The sequence below is a fragment of the Rhinoderma darwinii genome, chromosome 1 (assembly GCF_050947455.1).
Source record: "Rhinoderma darwinii isolate aRhiDar2 chromosome 1, aRhiDar2.hap1, whole genome shotgun sequence".
Classification (NCBI taxonomy): domain Eukaryota; kingdom Metazoa; phylum Chordata; class Amphibia; order Anura; family Rhinodermatidae; genus Rhinoderma; species Rhinoderma darwinii.
The window spans coordinates 375503142-375524104 of record NC_134687.1 but is presented as its reverse complement, the minus strand read 5'-3'; the positions used below and the strand labels follow the sequence as shown (position 1 = coordinate 375524104).

General features: G+C 42.0%; 1 protein-coding gene across 2 annotated transcripts; it reads left to right on the top strand.

Moving 5' to 3' along the window:
* Positions 1-633: 633 nt before the first annotated feature.
* ZFAND5 (zinc finger AN1-type containing 5) lies at positions 634-15561 on the top strand. 2 transcript variants are annotated; one of them, XM_075828105.1, is made up of 6 exons: positions 634-959; positions 4405-4563; positions 9925-10033; positions 11005-11102; positions 11881-12006; positions 13749-15561. In XM_075828105.1, exons 2-6 carry the CDS (start codon positions 4416-4418, stop codon positions 13895-13897), a joined length of 630 nt encoding a protein of 209 aa, XP_075684220.1. In that variant the 5' UTR covers positions 634-959; positions 4405-4415; the 3' UTR covers positions 13898-15561. The 2 variants fall into 2 exon arrangements, with proteins under 2 accessions (XP_075684220.1, XP_075684223.1); XM_075828108.1 differs by lacking the exon at positions 634-959 and adding an exon at positions 1339-1696.
* The last annotated feature ends 5402 nt before the right edge of the window (positions 15562-20963 follow it).

Sequence of the window (20963 nt, the reverse complement as noted above, 5' to 3'; positions counted from 1 at the left end):
AAAAAATACCATGAGCCTCATACATCCCAAGTGATCTAAGAAAAACGGCCGTGTTTCCCATCGCAACCAACCAGATCGCTTCTTTCATTTTAAAAATAAGCTCAGGGAAGATTGAAACTGGAATACGATGTAGCAACACTGGAACTTCTTCCTTATGTCTATGGCTATACTAATCTGATGTGGCTCTTCATAATGTGTTGTGCAGTTGAAGGCAATTTATTGCTCCCTGTTATCAGCCATTTTCGGCTGAATGTAGTGTTAGTCAGTGGGCTGATATCCTCATACAGCATGGAGTGGCTATAGATCGATCATCCACTTCCCCGATCAGCTGTTCCGTGCGTAGCACATACAGCAGCGATTCGACACGTTAGCTACACTGATCCCTATAGAGAAACGGCTCGTTTTATGGGAGGGCTGAGCTAGTTGTTATTGCCATGCTGAAACCAGACAGGACAGAGCAGCCGCTTTGATAAATAGTCAGAAGCAAAAAAACAGACAGCTGCCCACCATGACTAAGCTATGACGCTGCCATGTTGTAATACCTGAAACGTGCAATACTAGGCCCTGCGCCCCGGGGGTACAACAGTCAGCAGCGCCGTAATTGGCCAAAGTGACCCACGTGATCAGTCTAACAAGGTGTGGGAGGGAGTTTCGCCTCCGTCAGCAGTAGAGCTCAGCTCCGCCCCCTGGCGGTGTATAGACACAACGCTCTCTCACACACACAGGAGACACATTCGGGGGGCGACGCGAACGGACATTCAGAGCAAGAACGGCAGGACACCGGTGACCTATTAGTGTCGTGAGAGGGACTTCTGTAAAGAGCACACGGGATTACACAGCGCCGCCAGGAGGAATTAACGGCCCTCTCGTTGTTATTGTTAGTCAGCAAACAAAGAACAAGGCAGAGTTCCAGTGAAGACACCCTCCCCGCCGCCCGGCTGTGGCCTCAAGCCTAAAACGTAAGACCTCCGTGTGTGTCCAGTCCTGGGCTGTTGGATTGTGACGTTATGTGCGGGCTGTGCTGGCAGCGGAAGGGTTACAGCGGCGCACGGGGAGCACCTTATATGGCGACACGGCCTGGCAGAGGGGGAGGGTGGCAGAGGGACCAGATAAGACTTGAACGTTTTCTGGGGGCTCTTTCTTTGTGTTTCTGGAGGGGGCTCTGCTTATAACGTGCTATATACACACAAAACATGGTCACCCTATGTGTGTAGCCGCCATGGCTGCTCTGTGTGGAGGCGGCTGCCATGACTTCCAATGACTCAGTGCTTTTGCAGAGGCCTCTGTTCTTGAAGGCCTGTGGTGTCTGGAGGAGGAGGGATACGAGGGGAGGGGATATAACTACAACTCCCAGTGCTGTGTAACTCTTCTGCCCTGGGCTTCCTGTCTCCATGGTGGAGCTGGTTCTGCCTCCTTTGTCTCCCCCTCAAGGCTCCGCCTCCTCTTTGTGTCCAGATCCTGCCACTTCAGGCCCTGTCCTGTCCCCTTAATCCGCGGCCTGTAACCCTGCTGTCATGGAGGGGCTGCCGGCCTCGATTGTGTCCGTGACTCCCATAGTCGCCTGCGCTCGGTCATACAAACCTCACTCTTTTAACCCTGTCAGGGGCTGCTTATGCAATTCCCTAATACGTTAGGTTAAAAATCCGTTTTATCTTCAGCGGTTACTTTGCCTGTCCAGATATTGCTACGTAACCAGGTGGGTTTGCCGGTCAGGATTCTTGGTAAGATGAGTGACTACCATTGTGATCTGTAATGACTACCAATCCCTGTAGCTAAGAAACCTCTGAATAGAAGAGGACAACCGAAGGACTTTGTTTAGTCTTATTTTTCTTATTTCATCTTTTTAACCAGTTGATTTGACACTTTAAAGTGTGTGCTGGGGGTATTGGTTTGGTCAGGGAATGTTCTGATTGGCTTAAAGGCAGTCCATATATCATGTCTTGTATACGGTGTTCCCTCCCATGCTAAATATAACTGGACTCCCTGAAGTGTTGGCTGGGAATGATCTGTCCTAAGGCTACTTGTGTAACCTTGCCACCTCATATCCCCAGAAACCTGGCGTCATTGGACTTACTCCATGGAGAAAACACCCTTCTGATGGGTTTATTTTGCGATACGAGACTGATCCAGTTTAGCAGAGGCTTGGCCTAGGACTATTACACATCCTTATTTCGTGTAACTTGCTGAGCGAGTTCTTGGGATGTCTAAGGTCAAGGAGGTTGTCCTAGAGCTGGGTGACGTCAACCACCAGAAAAACAAAGATGCTTTCTGCTTTAGTAATGTAGTTCATATGATGATGTAGGCCGGAACGACTTATTTTCTATAGTCTAGGGGGTTTGTACATAGTGAAGCCTCTAATACATCCCACCACTAAACAGTTAATGAGCGTCGCACTTCTATCTTTCGTACAATACCGGACGTTACTATTTGCCAGTCTCCTCCTGCAGTGGCGATGTAATCCTTGCTAGATCTGTTTGTGCCGGTCTCCCACCATGCTAATGACCTCTGTTGGCAATGTATGGTACAGTAAGTGTAGGAGTTGGCAGCATCAGATCTATAAATAGCAGCTGATTTCAGAAGCCCCTGTTGACTAGGTTTTGCGGATCAGCCAGCCTGTCACATCGCGGCCTTGCGACAGGCGGAAGCTAATGTTCCCACCCACGTGACCCCCCCCCCCCAGCTTCTGAGAAATATTAAAATAAGAGGAGCGTGCTATGATATTGCGAGCTGCTGTCCACTAATAGGGTGGGGGGGATTGTAAGACTAGAGTGCAATGGGCACAGCAGCCTGTAAACAAGCTTTTGCTGGCGTGTTTTGCTACTACATGGCTATTTTAAACACATAGCGGAATAACTGTTCATATACGGCTGACATTTGTCAGGGTACTTTATTTTAAGAGGGGTGGAAAAAAAAATAACCCAATGGGCTTTGTGCATGCTCTAATACACTTAGTCTTGTCCTCCTATGAAGCTTGAAATCTGGTTGGTTGCTATGGGCAAGACTAACACGCGTTTTTAACCTTGTCCCTGCCAAGGATGTGTGTAATACGTCATCACTTTACACTCTTGCCACAACTTGAATATAAAGGTTAGAGCTCCATATCATATTAACCCCTTCCCGCCGCAGCACTTTTTCAGGTTTTCGTTTTCGTTTTTTTTCCTCCCCACCTTCCAAAAGCCATAACTTTTTTTATTTTTTTCTTCGTCGATATAGTCCTATGAGGCTTGATTTTTGCGGGACGAGTTGTCGTTTTTCGTAGCACCATTTATTTTGCCATATAATGTACTAGGAAACGGGAAAAAACATTTTGTGGGGTAGAAAATTAGATCATATATTGTAATAGTTCAGACTTTTACGGACGCGGCGATACCAATTATGTTTAATTTTTTTTTACTATGCTCTAGGTGGAAAATGGGAAAGGTGGGGGTTTTTTGAACTTTTTTTAAATTTTTTTTTTTTTTTTGTGTAAAAAACAAAAACAAAAACTAATTTGTACTTTTTTCTTTTTTTATATATTCGTCCCCCTAGGGGACTTCAACCAGCGATCGTTAGATCGCTTGCACAATATACTGCAATACTAATGTATTGCAGCATATCGTGATTCTGACAGGCAACTATTAAGGGCTTAATAGGAGCACAAAGACGGCAGACCTGGGGGCCTTCATTAGGCCCCCAGGCAGCCGTAGCAACCATTTCGCCCCCCCACGCGATTGCATTGCGGAGGGTGCGATGAGCTGTTAGAGGGGGTCACCTCCCTCTTTCTAACTATTTAAATGCTACGGTCGCTATTGACCGCAGCATTTAACGAGTTAAACGAGGGGGATTGCGCTAGAGCGCGATGCCGCTAGTTACTCTAAAGTGTCAACAGCTGACACCCACATCGTATGGAGCTGGTTCACTTCGTGAGCCTGCGCCATACTCTTCCCCCACCCCAACCGACTTTGGCCTATGTCAGATGTCAGGAAGGGGTTAAAGCCTAGAATCCTAGCTTTTACGTGCTGCCAGGCAAAGCTCAAAGACACGACATTGGAGGCTCCGCACTTGTTTGAACTCGAAGCAGATTTCAAAGTTTTACTTCCTGGTTTTATTCCTGTGAGGAAGGGGGAAGCTGCAAGTGGCCGCAGGAAGTAAGATAACAGCTTGTTACTGTCATCTCTCCCCCTGAACAGATGCCAAGTGTCCCCTAGTTATGTACTCTGCTTGTCATATTGTCACATGAAAGGCTTGGTCTCTTCTAAAACCTAGCCTGGGTTGCGGTTAGGTGGCGTAAAGTGCTCCTTACAAGGTGACCATTTGATTGTTTGCCCCCCAGCCTCTATGTCTTAATTTTCTAACCTACTGTAGAATAATTATTTGACAGAAAAATGATTAATACCATTTTTCCCTTCTGCATTTTGTTTACAGCATAGGAAAAAATGGCTCAGGAGACCAATCAAACACCAGGCCCTATGCTGTGCAACACAGGATGTGGCTTTTATGGAAACCCTAGAACAAATGGAATGTGTTCTGTGTGCTATAAAGAACATCTTCAAAGGCAGAACAGTGGCAGAATCAGCCCAATGGGTAAGTTACAAAGCTCAATGAGATCTACAGGTTCATCTTTGTTAAAAAAAAAAAAAAAAATTACGCAAAGTACGTGATTGATAAATAACTCTTCAGCATCCTGGAGAGCTACACAGTTCGGTAGATAACCCTGAAGTGGAATATGGAAACTCAGACCGTTCTGTTCTTCATGTGATAGCTCATCTGGAGGGCGAACATCTCATTGGTTCTGGAGGATTATATGACCTGGTTGCAAATTTAACGACATCAGATGTCCATCAACCCATTTTTTTGAAAAAGAAGGCAAAGCTTTAAGCCTAATTCCACTTTCCTTTTATAACCATAAAAAAAAAGCGTTGCCCTTCTGCTGCTGTGCCTTTACCCCTCAGATCCTCCTTTCTACATGTTCCGATGCCTACTTCTTCCAAGCTGTCGATGACTTGTTGTAGTAATTGCTATACATACTCCTGGGTGGCTCATGACCGTGCTGTTCAGTTATATTGTCATTGTGTAATGCAGTTGACAGCTGTATTATGTTATACTTACTCCCAAGTGGCTCATGACAGTGCTGCTCTATTGTCATGGCCAGCTCAGGCTTCTGCAATCTAGTAGAGGACAGCGGAGGATCTACAGAACGGCCGCATTCAGGTAAATAAAACTTCTCGAGGCTAGTAGAGCTCCATAAGTCTGTCCAAAAGCACTATTTTCTGTTAGATTTTAAATGCCCGAAACACAACACATTTCACGTTCTTGTTTGTTACAATCTTATTATTATTGTTAGACCATAGAAGGGCCAGTTTTTATTGAGTGCGGTGGTAATGTTCTATATTTCAGAGACCTTGTCAATTCTGAAGTTCAGCATATTGTTTACTGACCATTTGGTGAGGTATGGCCACACAGACTGACCTATATAAGTTTTGCTGTCCATCTTGTAGATTCTGAATAACAAAACATAAGACTTGGGTCTAGTTCAGAACTGGCGGTTCTGTTTGGGGCCTCCGTCGCAGTTTCCACAGAAAACACTGGAAGCCATGGTTCAGCATGCTGTGCTATTGTTTAAGGTAAAACCATGGACACCGCGACGAAACCCATTAAAGTCAATGGGTTCCGTCAGCTGCCGGTAGTGTCTGGTTCAACGGAACCGCTGCTTCCGCTTAGTCCCTTGTTCTGCTCCTCTGAACATAGCCTTCTACAACTAAATATAACTTTGTGTAGAAACTCACTAGATTCTAATAATTTTGTATTCGTTCTATCCCTACTGACATTTAACTTTGATATTGGAAGAGGTTTTATTATTTCCATAGTGATCAGTGTGCAATACAGATGTTTGATGGCTGGGCACCAAAGTGAACGTTTTCTTAAGACTTGCGTTGTCTATTGTCAGACAAGCCCTTTAGTAGGTTGATGCTTGGGAGCTGAGGACCCCGGCAAATCTGAGAACTATATTGTTTTTGGTCCTGGCCATCAATGGAGAGGTGGCTGTGAACTTGTGTTTCATTGGAGGCCGACCTGCATGCACAGCCACCTCCGTTGACTTCTGGGACAGGTTCATCCTATTGTGGTTATTCTGGTAAAAATCTTCTTCTGTTGCATCATAGATACATGTGAGACGATCACATTGGGGAAGTCTGATCCTGCACCACCACTGGTTTCCAGAGCACTCAAACTCCTTTCTAACCCAACATTTTAGTGGCTTCCGATTTTAGTAGATCTCCCAAATACTTTTTTTCCCTTCAATATATTTGTTTACTGCCATCAGGATACTGAGGAAAAATGTGATGTGTCTTGGACATAATCCAAGAGACTTTTCTTATATAAATAAATGTCTGTTGGAACACTAAATCGTGCTTTGAAGGCTCTAAGGCCTCATGCACACTACCATAGAGGCGTAATTACCGCACGCGGAGTGTCACTAGCGGGCTGTCCGCATTCACAGGCGTGCATAGTTTCGTGAGCCCGCACATGGGATATAATGTGCCCTGTACTATCCACAATTACAGATAGTATACGGATGCAAATGTACGGTCGTGTGCATGGGGCCTCAATGTAATGTTTTTGCGCAACATTTCAGGTGTAATATAAAGCCTAGTGATATGTAAAGGTCTGTTCGGGTCAATATAATAATAATAATCTAAGTAGTTTACTAAAATATAAAGTATTTGCTTTTCATGTGCACCCTAGTTGAAAAGCGTAGTTTCTCCTTACGATGTGCTGTGGTTTGGATTCCGCAGCATTGAGGGAGTTATGCCAAACTGCATATAGTTTCCTTTGTTTGACCCACTTGCTACAAAACCTGTCTTTCCCACAATGGAGACTCGTTCCAACAACTAAGACTAGAGTCCGTGGAGCCGGTTTTCAGTGATTAATAATGCCAGCCTAATTGTCTGTGCTTCTGATTTTACTTTTCAAAACTGTTTATTCCACAACAAATGGGATGTATATGGTGGTTTTTGTTTTTTCTTTTGCAAAACCAGGAGCAACATGTATATCTTTGTTTCTGACTGACGACTGTCCTGTAGATCAATGTCCGTCCTTATAGAATCCATGCCATTCCATAGCTAAAGTCTTGCATTTTCTTTCCCTCATTCCCAAAAAACGTTAATGTACCCTGACCGTAAATGTATCGGTTATTAATATCACATTACTTGACAAGTCACAACTAAGTAATATCTTACTGTCAATAACAATGTTAAAGGGGTTGTCCAGTTTAGAAAACCCATGTTTATATTCCCTATTAAGGAATTCTGATTTAATAGAGGGGGGGGGGGGTACCTCCTCTTGGTCAGAGCTGTTACAAAGTATCCCTCACTCTGGAGGTCCTGCCCTGCATTTCCTCTGTGGTGGTGCTGCAGGGAAATTGAACACTTAGGCTGGGTTCACACTGCAGATTTGCCGCAGATTTTGCCTGCGTTTTGTAAGCCAAGATCAGATGTGGATCCAGGAGAGGAAACCGATTAGGACTTTGTTTATATGTTTCTGTTTGTTCCATTCCTAGTTCTGGTTAACCCCTTAATGACCAGCCTATTTTGGACCTTAATGACCAAGCTATTTTTTACGTTTTTCAATCGTCGCATTCCAAGAGCTATAACCTTATTTTTGCGTCGACATAGCTGTATAAGGTCTTGTTTTTTGCGGGACAAGTTGTATTTTTTAATAGCACCATTTTTAGGTACATATTATTTATTTATTAACTTTTATTAACTTTTTTTTGGGGGGGGGGGGAATAGAAAAAAATCTGACATTTCGCCACTCTTTTTTGCGTCCTAAATCTACGCCGTTTACCGTGTGATATAAATAACACTAACTTTATTCAGCAGGTTGTTACGATTGCAACGATACCAAATTTGTATAGTTTTTGTATGTTTTACTACTTTTACACAGTAAAAACGCTTTTTTTTCAAAATTATTTGTTTTTGTGTCTCTATATTTGAAGAGCCGTAACGTTTTTATTTTTTCGCCGATGCGGTTGTATGAGGGCTTTTTTTTTGCGGGACGACTTGTAGTTTTTATTGGTATCATTTTGGAGTAGATGCGACTTTTTGATCACTTTTTATTACATTTTTTTTAAAGTCAGGATTCACAGAAAACAGCAATTTTTCCATAGTTTTTTATTAGTTTTTTACGGCGTTCACCGTGCAGGTTAAATAATGTAATAGATTTATAGTCGGGGTCGTTATGGACGCGGCGATACCAAATATGTGTAACTTTTTAACTTTATTTTGTTTTTTTAATAGTAAAGCAGTTTGTAAGGGGAAAAGCTGGGTTTTTCATTTTTTTTTTTTTCAAATTTTTTTTAAATTAACTTTTATTAAACTTTTTTTTTTACTAGTCCCACTAGGGGACTATAATATGCGATTCTGCGATCGCATTTATAATACACTGCAATACTTTTGTATTGCAGTGTATTACTGCCTGTCTGTTTAACACGGACAGGCATCTGCTAGGTCATGCCTCCGGCATGATCTAGCAGGCATTCGCTCCAGGCAGACCTGGGGGCCTTTATTAGACCCCCGGCTGCCATTAGAGACACAGACACTCGGCGATCGTATCGCCAGGTGTCAGTGGGGGAGAGAGGGAGCTCCCTCCCTCTCTCCAAAACCACTCCGATGCGGTGCTCGCTATTGAGCACCGCATCTGAGGGGTTAAACGGGTGAGATCGATACTAATATCGATCCCACCCGGCAGAGCAGGGACGCTCCCAGCCCTCAGCTACCTCTAGCAGCCGAGAGCAGGGAGATTTGACAGCTCCCTGCTCTGTAAACTTATTCCGATGCCGTGACGTAAAAAGTCCATGGCATCAGAATAAGGCCCGTTAGTGACCGACGTAGAAACACGATGGGCCGGTCACTAACGGGTTAAATAAATGGAAAATCTGCAGGATATCCGCACTGAGGGAACAAAGGCCTTACTGTCAAATTTCGGGTTATTTTGTGATCTGCTTATTGTGAAGCCTGCTTAAATGGGCCTTCCCACAATTCACATTTATCACCTATCCACAGGATCCATGCTTCATTCAATGTCTATGGGGCTGATGGTGATCAACTGTTTTCGTCGGCCCCACAGGCGTTAAATGGAGCACCAGTGCGCATGCGTGATTGCTGCTTCATTCAAAATCCTCTTCGCTGTGATCGTGCGTTCTAGAGGTTTGTGGTTGGACCCCCAGCGATCATGCATTTATAACATATCCTATGAATAGGTGATCAGCTCATTTTAAGCTGGCCATGCACACAAGACAAGTCCTCTTAAGTGATTGGCTGCCTATCTTCTGTATAAGGGGGCATCCCAACTCTCCATGAGAGGGAAGATCCAACTTTCCATGGGAGGCAGATGCTGTTCCCACAGGAAACCGGCTGCTTCTAGAGGCGTTTGGCAGCGGCTTATTCCCATATCCCAATTAAAATAAAGACACCTGGTCGCCGGATTTAGGAAAAACCGCTTGATTCGCCGATGGCTTCCTCTCGTGTATGGCTAATTTTAATCTGTGTTAAAATTGAGGAGTTAGGGTGGGAGTGAACTGTTAACAAAATGTTTCCTTTTAAAATACTAACCCTCCATTTACTTTAGGTATATGCCATGCTTTACTATACAAGTGGTGCGTTGTTTCGGCTCATGTTTAGTGTACTTTTTCTTGTAAATGGTTTGTGCCACTGTTGGTTACAGAGCGTTGATGATTGTGCATACATAAGCTAATGACGGCCTTTGTGTTTACTGTAAATGGGACTAGTGTTCTGGATAGTGTGATGGTCACTCGAATAACTACTCTCACATTGTAATTGTTTCATCAGTTCTAGACCTTACATTTACATATGTTAGTAGATTTGTACAGACTCCACGTAAGAACTAGCCATGGACTGAAGTATGTGTCTGTCTTGTTTCATCCAGGAGCAGCCAGCGGTTCAAACAGTCCTACAGAATCTGCATCCATACAGAGAGTAGAAACCATACTAAACAACTGTGACAGTGATGGTGGCAGCCCTTCTGATAAATCCAGGTAAACGGAATATTGTCTAATGTGAATGTAGGTCTTCAGCATGGTTCACAAGCTCTCGTGGGCTGCTTATGCTGGATGTATCATCATCATAGGCTGAATAGCTTATATTCCTAGTGCATGAAGTATGGTGTTCGTAACACAAAGTAAACGTTCTGAATGTAACGTGAACAAAGCTTATTGTATAGAAGTTGTGCTACTTCCTAATATATTTGTATCTTTTCTGCACCGGTTTCAAGGTCTGTTGTATGGAAACATTTGTCTGTCCTAGGAACCCTGTCCTGATCACATCGGTACAGTAAATAAGTGGTGTATCTGAGCTCTCTCAGGCCATGTTCACACACCAACAAATTGCAATAGGATCTGCTTATTTATTTTATTTTTTTTTCTAGATAATTCAGTTGATACTCGCATGGATTAGCCACATTGTAATTCAGTTAAGATAATCCGTGTTTTTTTAGCACTGAATCTGCAGCAATAATGAATATTATGTGGGTTTTTAAATCTGCAGCGCTTTCATTCGGCACGTTTTTGTTCCTGAGCGTATAAAATACCCCATTCAAATGCATTGGCAGATTCTGTGTAAATCCGGACTGTGTGAACATGGCCTTGTAATGAGCTTCTGTGTCCGTTGATCATGACAAATTTAGGGCCTTTGGATGTAAAGTACAAAGTTTTCATTTACTTAACCGCAATCTGATATCTTGCAAATGGTATGGAATTAAAACAGAAAGTAAGCGAACTTGTCATTACGTGATGAATAAACTTTCATTTATAACACTGAAAACTCCTTTGAATGAATGAGTTTAGTTTTTAGAGATATTACGTATATTTTTAGTCCAGATGAACACATACTATGGGTCCAGTATAACCCTTGCTTCCATTGTGCCAATTTGTAGTTGGCTACAGAACTTTTCCCTAACCCCTAATTCCACTTTTTTTTTTCTTTTTTTTTTTTTTCGTGTTTCTTTTAGAAATGTGGCTGCTTTACCTGTAACGCAGCAAATGACAGAAATGAGCATTTCAAGAGAAGATAATGCGACATCTTCAAAAACAGAGTCCTCAGAACCAGGTATGTTTACATTACCTCCCATGTTTAGATCTTTATTATAGCCCCATGTTATGGGAGATTAGAACGATCTAAAGGCCTCCTGACCTATATCCCCCTCCCCTCGTGTAACATACACACTATAGACCTAACAATATATTGCTGCTGTACTGCTCAGTGTCTTGCTATATCAAGCAGTTCACGTCCGTATGGTTACCTTGATGAACAAGCTGTGTAGCATTGCTCTACAGACTCCTTTTTATTGGCTCCTATACGACTAGATAAAGCCGTGGCATATAGATGCAATAAACTGCAGCTAGGTGATATAAAGTAGTTGAGGGTGCTTCATATCCACCCCCTTGTACTTGTCTGTCTATTGACTACAGTGATGCTCTCCCCAGCCCTAAATGGCTCCTTACCGGGAACAATAGCTTGCATCCAACTGCACAGGTAAGGTTAAGGCCCTATTAGACGGAGCAATTAACGTACACATGTAATGGCATGCAACGAACGATAAATAGTTGGGTTTCCGTGGGTCGGCCACATCTATCTGAATGAAAGGTTATGGTTCAATGCCAATTATCGTATAGTCATCCCCTCGTCTCTTTAGAAATCTTCTTCTTCCAGTCGTCAGCAGTTTAGAGATTAGGTGTGGGCGACGAGCTAAGTAACGACTAAACAGCAAATATTGCCACGTGTAATAGACCGTCTTTGATACGCAAATCACTCGTCTCTCGTTCATGAAAGAATATCTGCCTGTGATAGTTTCACTGTTCTAAATGTAAGGCGTTTTATATTTCAGTTGTGACTCAGCCAAGTCCTTCAGTATTGCAGCCCAGCACATCTCAAAGTGAGGAAAAAACTCCAGAACTCCCGAAACCAAAGAAGAACAGGTGTTTTATGTGCAGGAAGAAGATTGGTCTTACAGGTATTCTAATTTTAACCTTTGTATTTGGCATCATTGCGGAGGGGGGGGGGGCGGCTAGTCTAATGCAATATTTCTGCAAATGATATATGAATTTATACAAACGGTTTTGAGTCACAAAAGGTATTGGATGGAAATTCCTTTAGCCTGGCGTTAACAGGACCTTGCATGTGCCAGAGTATCCAAGGTTCTGGATTATTAGACGGCCCAATGGACTCTTCATAGGTCAAGTTGGACCTTGTGGCGGCCTCTATGAGCAGTCTGGTGAGCTGGTACTTCACGTATAAATAGTGCTTGCAGGGCAGTGAGGGCAATTTTGAAATTCCTTGCAATACTACTGGATTTGTAGCCAAATTCTCCTACAACTAAAGGGAGCGATTCTGAAAATAACATATTGAACGATTACTGCAATGTAGTTTAGGTGCTCAGCCTTTTTTTTTACTTAGACTTTAAAGAGAATGTGTCCTCTCTCCTGTCATGTCTAATTTAGTAAATACCTTTATTCCCCATGAAATAACAAGAATTAAAAACCTATTTTCTTCGAACTCTGTGTTGTGCCGTTCCTCTGTTGTTCTTCCAAGAATTTGATTAATTGACAACTGGGTGGTACAATTCCCCTGTCAAGGGGGTGTGTCCCTACAGTCCCACTATGTCAGCACTGATTGGACATAGTCAGTCTGTGTAGGGATACACCCCGAACTGGTAACACCCAGTTTTCAATTTATTCCTACATTTCTAGGCATAACACAGGATCGGAACAACACAGAATATTAAGAAAAGTTGCTCCAGAATTGTTTTTTTCATGGTGAATACAGGTGTTTACTAAAATAGATCTGTCAGGAGAGATGACCTTGTGTAAGGGTATGTTCCCACACACGGGATACGCTACAGATTTTCTGCAGCAGAATCTCTAGAAAAACGCTGGTAAATCTGTCACAGAAATCCGCACCAAGTGCGTTTTTCTGCTCCGCCTGCTGGGAAAACGCTGTGTTTTTTCCCACAGCGGTCTTACCTGCATATTTAGTGTTAATCATTGGTTATACAAAGTAAATGTGCACCTGTGGTATTCCAGCGGCTTTTATGGAGTTTCCGCTGTAAAAACCACCACAACAAATCTGTTGCAGAATTTCTGCTCCCCATTGAAGTCTATGGGCCAAACACACAGCATAAATTGACATGCTGCGAAACTGAAAAACGCACCGCAGAACACTTTTTTTGCACAACTTTTGCGCATTTTTTTTTTTTTTTTTCGCAGCATGGGCATGAGGTTTTCTAAATCTCATTCACTTTGCTGCTTCTGTAAATGCTGTGGAATTTCCGCAGCGTTTACGCTACGTGGGAACCCAGCCTAAAGCTTATGCAACGGCAGAATAAAGTGTTGTGTAGTCTCCAGGCCATTTCACGTATGTTCGGCCACCCATTCTCATTTCCAACAGTCTTTTTTTTTTTTTTTTTTTTTCTTCTTTACTAGTTACAAAATTGATCCCATAGCTCTATATGAGATCAGTGTTGTGATGCCAGAAATTCCCCACCCCCAAAATTAGATAGAGAAATGTCTAATACAAATCTGTGTGCGCTCGTGCCATATTAAAATTGTTTAATGGCTATCGCTCTGGTGGTATTGACCGAATTTCAAGAAATAATACTAATAATAAAGTTCCATAATTTGCCATAGATGTGAGCTGGCTGCGTAGAATCCCGGTGCTAGATCTTTTTTTAACGGTGTTCATATTTTCAATTTGTAGGTTTTGACTGCCGTTGTGGGAATCTGTTTTGTGGACTTCACCGTTACTCTGACAAGCACAACTGCCCTTATGATTATAAAGCAGAAGCTGCAGCAAAAATAAGGAAAGAAAACCCTGTTGTGGTGGCAGAAAAAATACAGAGAATATAAATCTACAATTTGTGAAGACTGACTTTTATTTTTTGCTCCTTTTTTGGTTCTGATTTTAATATATCCTAGGGAAAACATTAAAGAGCAGATGCATGTTTGTTTTTTTCTGATGTTAAACATTTTTTTTGTGATGTCTTTTTTTTTTTTCTCTATTTTTTAGGATGTTTTGAGTGTTACAGGCAAAATTGAATGAATAGATGATACAGCCCTCTTTTACCTTTTTTGTGTTCCTGAGCTCTCAGAACTTGGATGGATCAGTACTGGCTTTACACCTTTTAGTTGAATGCATATCTGGTTGAGAAAATGTTAACTAGGGAATGTGCCAAAATGTAGGCCTAAAATCTGCATGCCTGCAACAGATGTGCTATAACAGATGAGTATATTTGTCTGTAATGTAAACCGGGCTTGCTAGAAGGACTTGGATATGTGTGCACCGAGCAGCATTTTTTCCCTTATTTTATGAGCCCTATCCTGAGTGCCCGCATTCTTGCCCCATTAGTGTTGGAACCGTCAACGTGACTTACTACACTTCCTTTCCACGATTTTCTTCAACTGCCTTTTACCATATAAAATGAGCAATACTCTGGTGTTTAGACACAATGAAGTACACACACTATATGTGGTGCAGGGTTCTATGCTCTAGTACTTCCAACAATTTAGCAGTTGTTATTTCTATGAAAGTTTTTTTTTTTTTTTTTTTTTTTGTTCCCAAAAACCTGTTTTGAAATTGGAACTTCAAATGTTTGATTAATGTCCTATTCTGACCTGTCAGTTACTTTGGTGCACTCATAATCCACTCCTGCAGGGTTTTAATGTATTATATTTATTGTGAACCCTACAGTGCCTTTTGTGCTTATGGTTAGAATTGAGGCCACCAGAAATTCTGAATTTACAGGTTTTTGTTTTTTTTCCAATAATCCTTTTTTTTTTTTCTTTTTGGATTTAGTAAGGTAATTCAAATGGCTTTTACCCATTAATGGAGGTTTTACAATGTGACTCACTTGCACAGATTTGCATGAAAACCATACCTTACTTGGCTGCTGTAAGATCCATTTTCTTGTATAGGGTGGAGGTGTTCATGTTTTTAGTTCTTCCATGAGTGCTACCAGGAACCACAATGAGGGGGCTGTTGACCGTTTTTATAGTTTTCAATTGTATTTGGGTGTAGGACTGTAATTTTCTTGGTTTTATTGCATGGGCTGCATTATCTACAGCTTTGTACAAAAACTACTCTAGAAAAGACAGTAAACTTCACTGATGCTTGTCTGATAATATCACTTCTGTGTTCTAATGGAAGGTTTGAATGAGATTTTTTTTTTTTTTTTCTTGCTCTTTAGATGGAAGTGTTTTTTTTTTTTTTTTTTTTTTTTTTTAATTTTGAGTAGTGTTGTGGTATTGCCTGTTCTCATCTGTAAATAGATTATGTATGTTCACTCGGCTTCACTAAGATTTTATTTTGTGTTCTGCCCTCAACTCCTTTAACTTTTCCCAAGCATCAGATTTTTAATTTTATTTTTTTTGCTTTAAAACTTGTATTTCTGTTCTAAGTTACTAGATATGCAAATGTGTACAGATAGTTCATATTTATGTATTGCACATAATCCTGCTATTCAGCATTTATGCTATATTGTATTATGTAAATAATAAAAACTATGTACAGAGGGTATCATGTCTGTGGCATTGACTTGGATTTTGAATTTAGTGTGACCTCCAGGAGCTTCAGTTAAGCATACCATAAGGCCACCATAAGGCCTTATTCAGACGCCCGTGTTCGGTCCGTGATATACATACAGGCCATGTGTCTGCCAAGTTTCCCGGACTGACCACCGTTCAGGGAGCCAGGCTTCTAGAATCATAATTATGTATGATGCTAGGAGCCTCAGCCTCCTGACGGGACTACTGTCCCCTTCTGAAAACATGATTACAATACAGGACAGAAACCTCCCTAAACGGTGGTCGGTCTGTATATCATGGACCAAACGTGGGCGTCTGATTAAGGCCTTAATAGAAGAGAAAATACCATTGCTTTGTAATTGTCCCTCATTTTGTCACATGTATGTTGTTTAAGAATCCTATAGAAATATTAGTCTTATTAGTAGAGGGCCTTGGAATTCTTAGAGGCTCTGTCACCACATTATAAGTGCCCTATCTTGTACATGATGTGATCGGTGCTGTAAAGTAGATTACAGCAGTGTTTTTTTTTTTTAAATTAGAAAAACGATCATTTTTGATGGCGTTATGACCTATTTTAGCTTTATGCTAATGACTTTCTTAATGACCAACTGGGCGTGTTTTACTTTTTGACCAAGTGGGCGTTGTACAGAGAAGTATATGACGCTGACTAATCAGCGTCATACATTTCTCTCTATTCATTTACTCAGCACATAGTGATCTTACTAGATCACTATGTACACACACACACACACACACACACACACACACACACACACACACACACACACACACACACACACACACACACACACACACACACACACACACACACACACACACACACACACACACACACACACACACACACACACACACACACACACACACACACACACACACACACACACACACACACACACACACACATTACTCAAGTGTCCTGACAGGGAATAGACATCGCGACCAGCCAGGACGCGAGGTCTATTCAGAATCCTGAAACTTCGAACGTTTGTGGTTGATTTACAGTACAGCAAGCGTAGTCTCGCTGTAAATGACAGCTTACAGCGTAATCTCGCGAGACTACGCTTGCTGTGCTGTAAATCAACCACAAACGTTCGAAGTTTCAGGATTCTGAATAGACCTCACGTCCTGGCTGATAGTGATGTCTATTCACTGTCGGGACACTTGAGTAACGTTAATGTGTGTATGTGGTTGCACATAGTGATCTGCCCAGTTGGGCATTAAGAAAATCATTAGCAAAAAGCTAATATAGGTCATAACTCCGTCAAAAATGATTGTTTTTCTAAATAAAAAAAACACTGCTGTAATCTACATTACAACGCTGCTCACATTATGCACAAGATAGGCCACTTATAATGTGGTGACAGAGCCTCTAAGTCGTTTTGATGAGAAGCTGGTTCCCTGATTAGCTGATCGCTATGGTTCCGGCGACCTCCCGGTGATCAGCCCTTATTACTGTGGGATGTTGCAGCCAGTCATATGTGTCCCCTGCTTGTAGTTTTACATGGTGGCCATTCAAATTGATTATATAATATAAGGATGGTGTGGATCTACCAGATCAGGAGCCACTGATCCTTCGTGGCTCTTCTCTGGATCATAGACGGGGATCCCAAATCTATAATGTCCATATATGGAAAGGGGTTGTCTTAATGAGACAACCCATTTTAGGTTGATACAAAACAAGATCTCCCCACACCAGAAAAATGTATGAGTGCAAAACCCAAAAGGACTGGATCCAGCCGTCCTCCAAAACAAGGATAGGTAGCACATCCAAAAAAAGAACTATTTATTCACCCATGCAACATTTCAGCTCCTCCAGAGCCTTTCTCAACACATTTTAGGTGTTCTATTTTGTTGTTTTTTTTCTTTCTCTTAACTGTATCTTTGTATAAAACCACTTAATGAACGACACTACTCTACACAAAAAAAAATTAGGATCTGGGAACTATGTCCAATCACTGATCACAGTGGAATCCTGGAGTTTGTGGCTTACTCGTCCTACTGTAAAGGAAAATAAGGCTCTGTTTCCATTGTAAATATAAATGGTGAATTTCAACACCTATCACCAAAGGTATCTTGTGTAATTAATTTACTCCACTTTAATTTGACAAATCACTGGAGTTTAATATCACTGATGTAACTTTTTTTGAAATTGTATAGACCTAAATACATGAAAACAACTTTTTCCTCTCTATTGCAGGAACAAGAGGTTAAACTGTTCAGTCTTTACACTGTTGATCAGGTATGCAATCAGTAGAGGTTATCAAACCTTTAAAATGGTACACGTGGTATATGGATGCTCCCAAAATTAAACCAGATCGATCTGTATAGATGGAAAGCTATTTCCTATGTTACCCATAGTTTGGTATTTATAACTATTTCTGCGGTCCTCAACCCCCCCCCCCCCTACCCATTCTGTAATGCAGCGTGGTCAACTCCACTTTCCAGTAAGAGGACTGGGAAACCTCTTTATCTGAGTCAAAAAATTGATATTTCCTTTTCTTCCGACGCGTTTCCTTCCAGCCAGGATTCATCAGGGGTGCTATGGCTAGAGTAGCCTAACAAAGTCAGGCTTGGCAAAATATGCTGGAGCAGCGCATATTCAATAAATTTCTGCAGTGGCAGAGAGTTGATCGCACATGTTTCCTCTGTGCTGGTATGGGCGCCTGTGTCGCGTCTGACGACTTTTTGTTAGGCTACTCTAGCCATACCTCCCCTGATGAATTCTGGCTGGAAGGAAACGTGTCTGGAGAAAGAATCTTGATTTTTGACTCTGATAAAGAGGTTTCCCAGTCAGCCTTAGCAAAAAAAACTTCTGAAAATGCGGAGCTGTTTTCAAGGGAAAACGGCTCCTGGATTTCAGAAGTTTTTTTTAAGCCACTTGCGATTTTCACTTATTTTTCGTGGCCGTTTTTTTACACGGCTGTTTTTCAAAACCGCTGCGAAAAGAAACGGCCCGTCGGAACAGAATGCGGTTTTTCCCATTGAAATCAATGGGCAGATGTTTGGAGGCGTTCTGCTTCCGATCTTTCGGGCGTTTTTTTTTTTTTGCGTTTACGGTCCGATAATAGGCCGTGTGAACATTTCCTCAGGGTTCTCTTACGTGGACGTGGGCCGTGTAAACAAGCACCAATCAATGAGACATCTTATTGATTGGCGATTGTTTGCTCTTTGCACAAGGCGCTATGTATGGGGACGAGCACTTGTTTCGATCATGTTGGCAGCACGTCTCCCTGTTTCAACAAACCCCCCCCCCCAAAAAAAAAAAATTACGTAAAATGTTTGATGCCTATTTCACCCCACAATTAATTTTTTAAAGTTTAGTGCGAGAAAATTGGTTTGCTCGCTCCGCAGCTGATCGTTGCCCTATCTACACGCTCGTTTGCCCGTTAGTTGGCCATGAGCACACGCAGCTTGTGGTGTTTTTTTTTTTGCCCAACACTAGTGGACACCAAAAAGATGCGTCTGTCTTTATAGATAGATAGATATCTATCTATCGATCGTGATAGATAGATAGATATATATCCTTTTTTGATCTGCTTCTGGCTTTGGCTTAAAGAACTGAGCAGAAAACGTGCGCGTGAGATCCTGGCTTAAAGGCACTTTAGGCTTGCATATGAGGTTCCTTTATTTATATATATATATATATATATATATATATATATAGTGAATGTTTGCCAACTGCTATAAATAAATGGGTGTGTCTGGCTGTGCGCTACATCTAAAATTGCACTCGGTAACATGTAGGGCAGGTTGGCGTAGTACACCATGTGAATCAGAGGGAAAAGACCTGGTCACGTACATTTTTACTCCAGTATTATTCCAAATAATGGGGTTGGCTGTCACTTGTTTCAGAAAGAATTGTGTGTTTCGTGGTCTTGTAAAACCGACACTGCTTCATTAGTGATTTATTAGGAAATTGAACATTTACTCATCCCCGTTCTGAGAAATTTGCTGGAGAGAATAATGTTCAATATGAATATGATATTTTCAAAGCATGACGGAAAATCCAAATAAAATAATTTCCTTCTTTTATTGGCCCATCTATTCTAGATTTGTGTATTTCACTGATAGGAACCTCTTTTGTGGATACAGAATGGCTCTAATAGATAGACGCATGGATACTATTATATGCCTGAATCCACCACAGGGTGCTGTACTTCAGGGGCCTCGATCCATACCCTCACTATTTTGTTTACCGGGAAGTCGCTAGTAGCTGTATAAACCCCCTTAGTTACACACGATTTCATTTTTAACCTGTATACCTAACCGCTATACTGCTAGGAGAAGGCGTCAGACTTATAGAGCCTGCTAATAAACAACATTGGCAGTTTTATTGCCAGGTGCATAGACATAAAAGATTGTTGCCTGATCCAACTCGGACAAGCAGGCAACATACAATTGTCCATGCAAGAAACATGCAGAGTCCAGATTTATGTCAGCCACCTGCAAAGATTGGCCTTGGGCCTTACTTAGCGTCAGTGCAAATAACCGCTTAACTGGAAACTGTAAGGTCTAGTTCCCTCCCATTGATTTTAATGGGAGGTCAGGGGCGAGACCGCGGCATGAAAGGAAATTCCATTTTTCCCCAGCGAGCTGCTAAAAGTTGCCCGGGAAAAAAAAAAACCTCTTCTGCCTCCCATTGAAATCAATGGGGGGCGATTTTGGACATTTTTTGGTGCTGATTCTGACATGGTTTCTGTGTCAAAATCTGCACCAAAAAAAAACTTAGTGTGAACTGGGCCTAATCGTGTAAAAGGTATTGTTTTATCTGGGATAATCAATAGAATTTGTGAAATAAAGACTTCTCCAGTGAGGATGGTTGCTTCAATTCAAGCACATGGAGATGGCATGTCTTAAAGGGGTTTTCCGGAACCAATTAATCCAATCCTGTTAAACGAAATATGTCAAACCTAAGCTTTTTGCAATGTACTTGCGTTTGAAAAGATGTTCCTAGTAGTGTATCTCCTATTCTATCACGTGATGCCTCGCTAACCTGAAATCCTAACTTCCGCCTCAGCCCCGTCCATGAGCTCGAACTTCCGTTTTCTGGCAGTCTGAGTGTACGGTCACGTCATAAATGATGTAACTGTACACTGTGTTAATGTTCTCTTACTCCTATTCAGAGCATGCGTGGTTGATACACACTTAGTGTCCAACACGGATGCACTATCCCAGGGTTCAGCAAACTCCAGCACGCTGTCCCTGTGTTCAGCGCCGTTGTATGCTGCGGCGCTGAAGACAGGGAGAGACTCTAGGGCAGAGCAGGGAGGCAAAGGGGCAGAGCGACACAGTGGCAGACCGAGTAGACACTCTGACATGCTTTCCCTGTGTTCAGCGCTGTTGTATGCTGCGGCGCTGAACACAGGGG

Coding starts and splice junctions, on each gene's coding strand:
- ZFAND5 (XM_075828105.1), top strand. CDS start 4,416: ATGGCTCAGGAGACCAATCAAACACCAGGCCCTATGCTGTGCAACACA. Junction 4,564..9,924: donor TGGCAGAATCAGCCCAATGG/GTAAGTTACAAA, acceptor TGTTTCATCCAG/GAGCAGCCAGCGGTTCAAAC. Junction 10,034..11,004: donor AGCCCTTCTGATAAATCCAG/GTAAACGGAATA, acceptor TGTTTCTTTTAG/AAATGTGGCTGCTTTACCTG.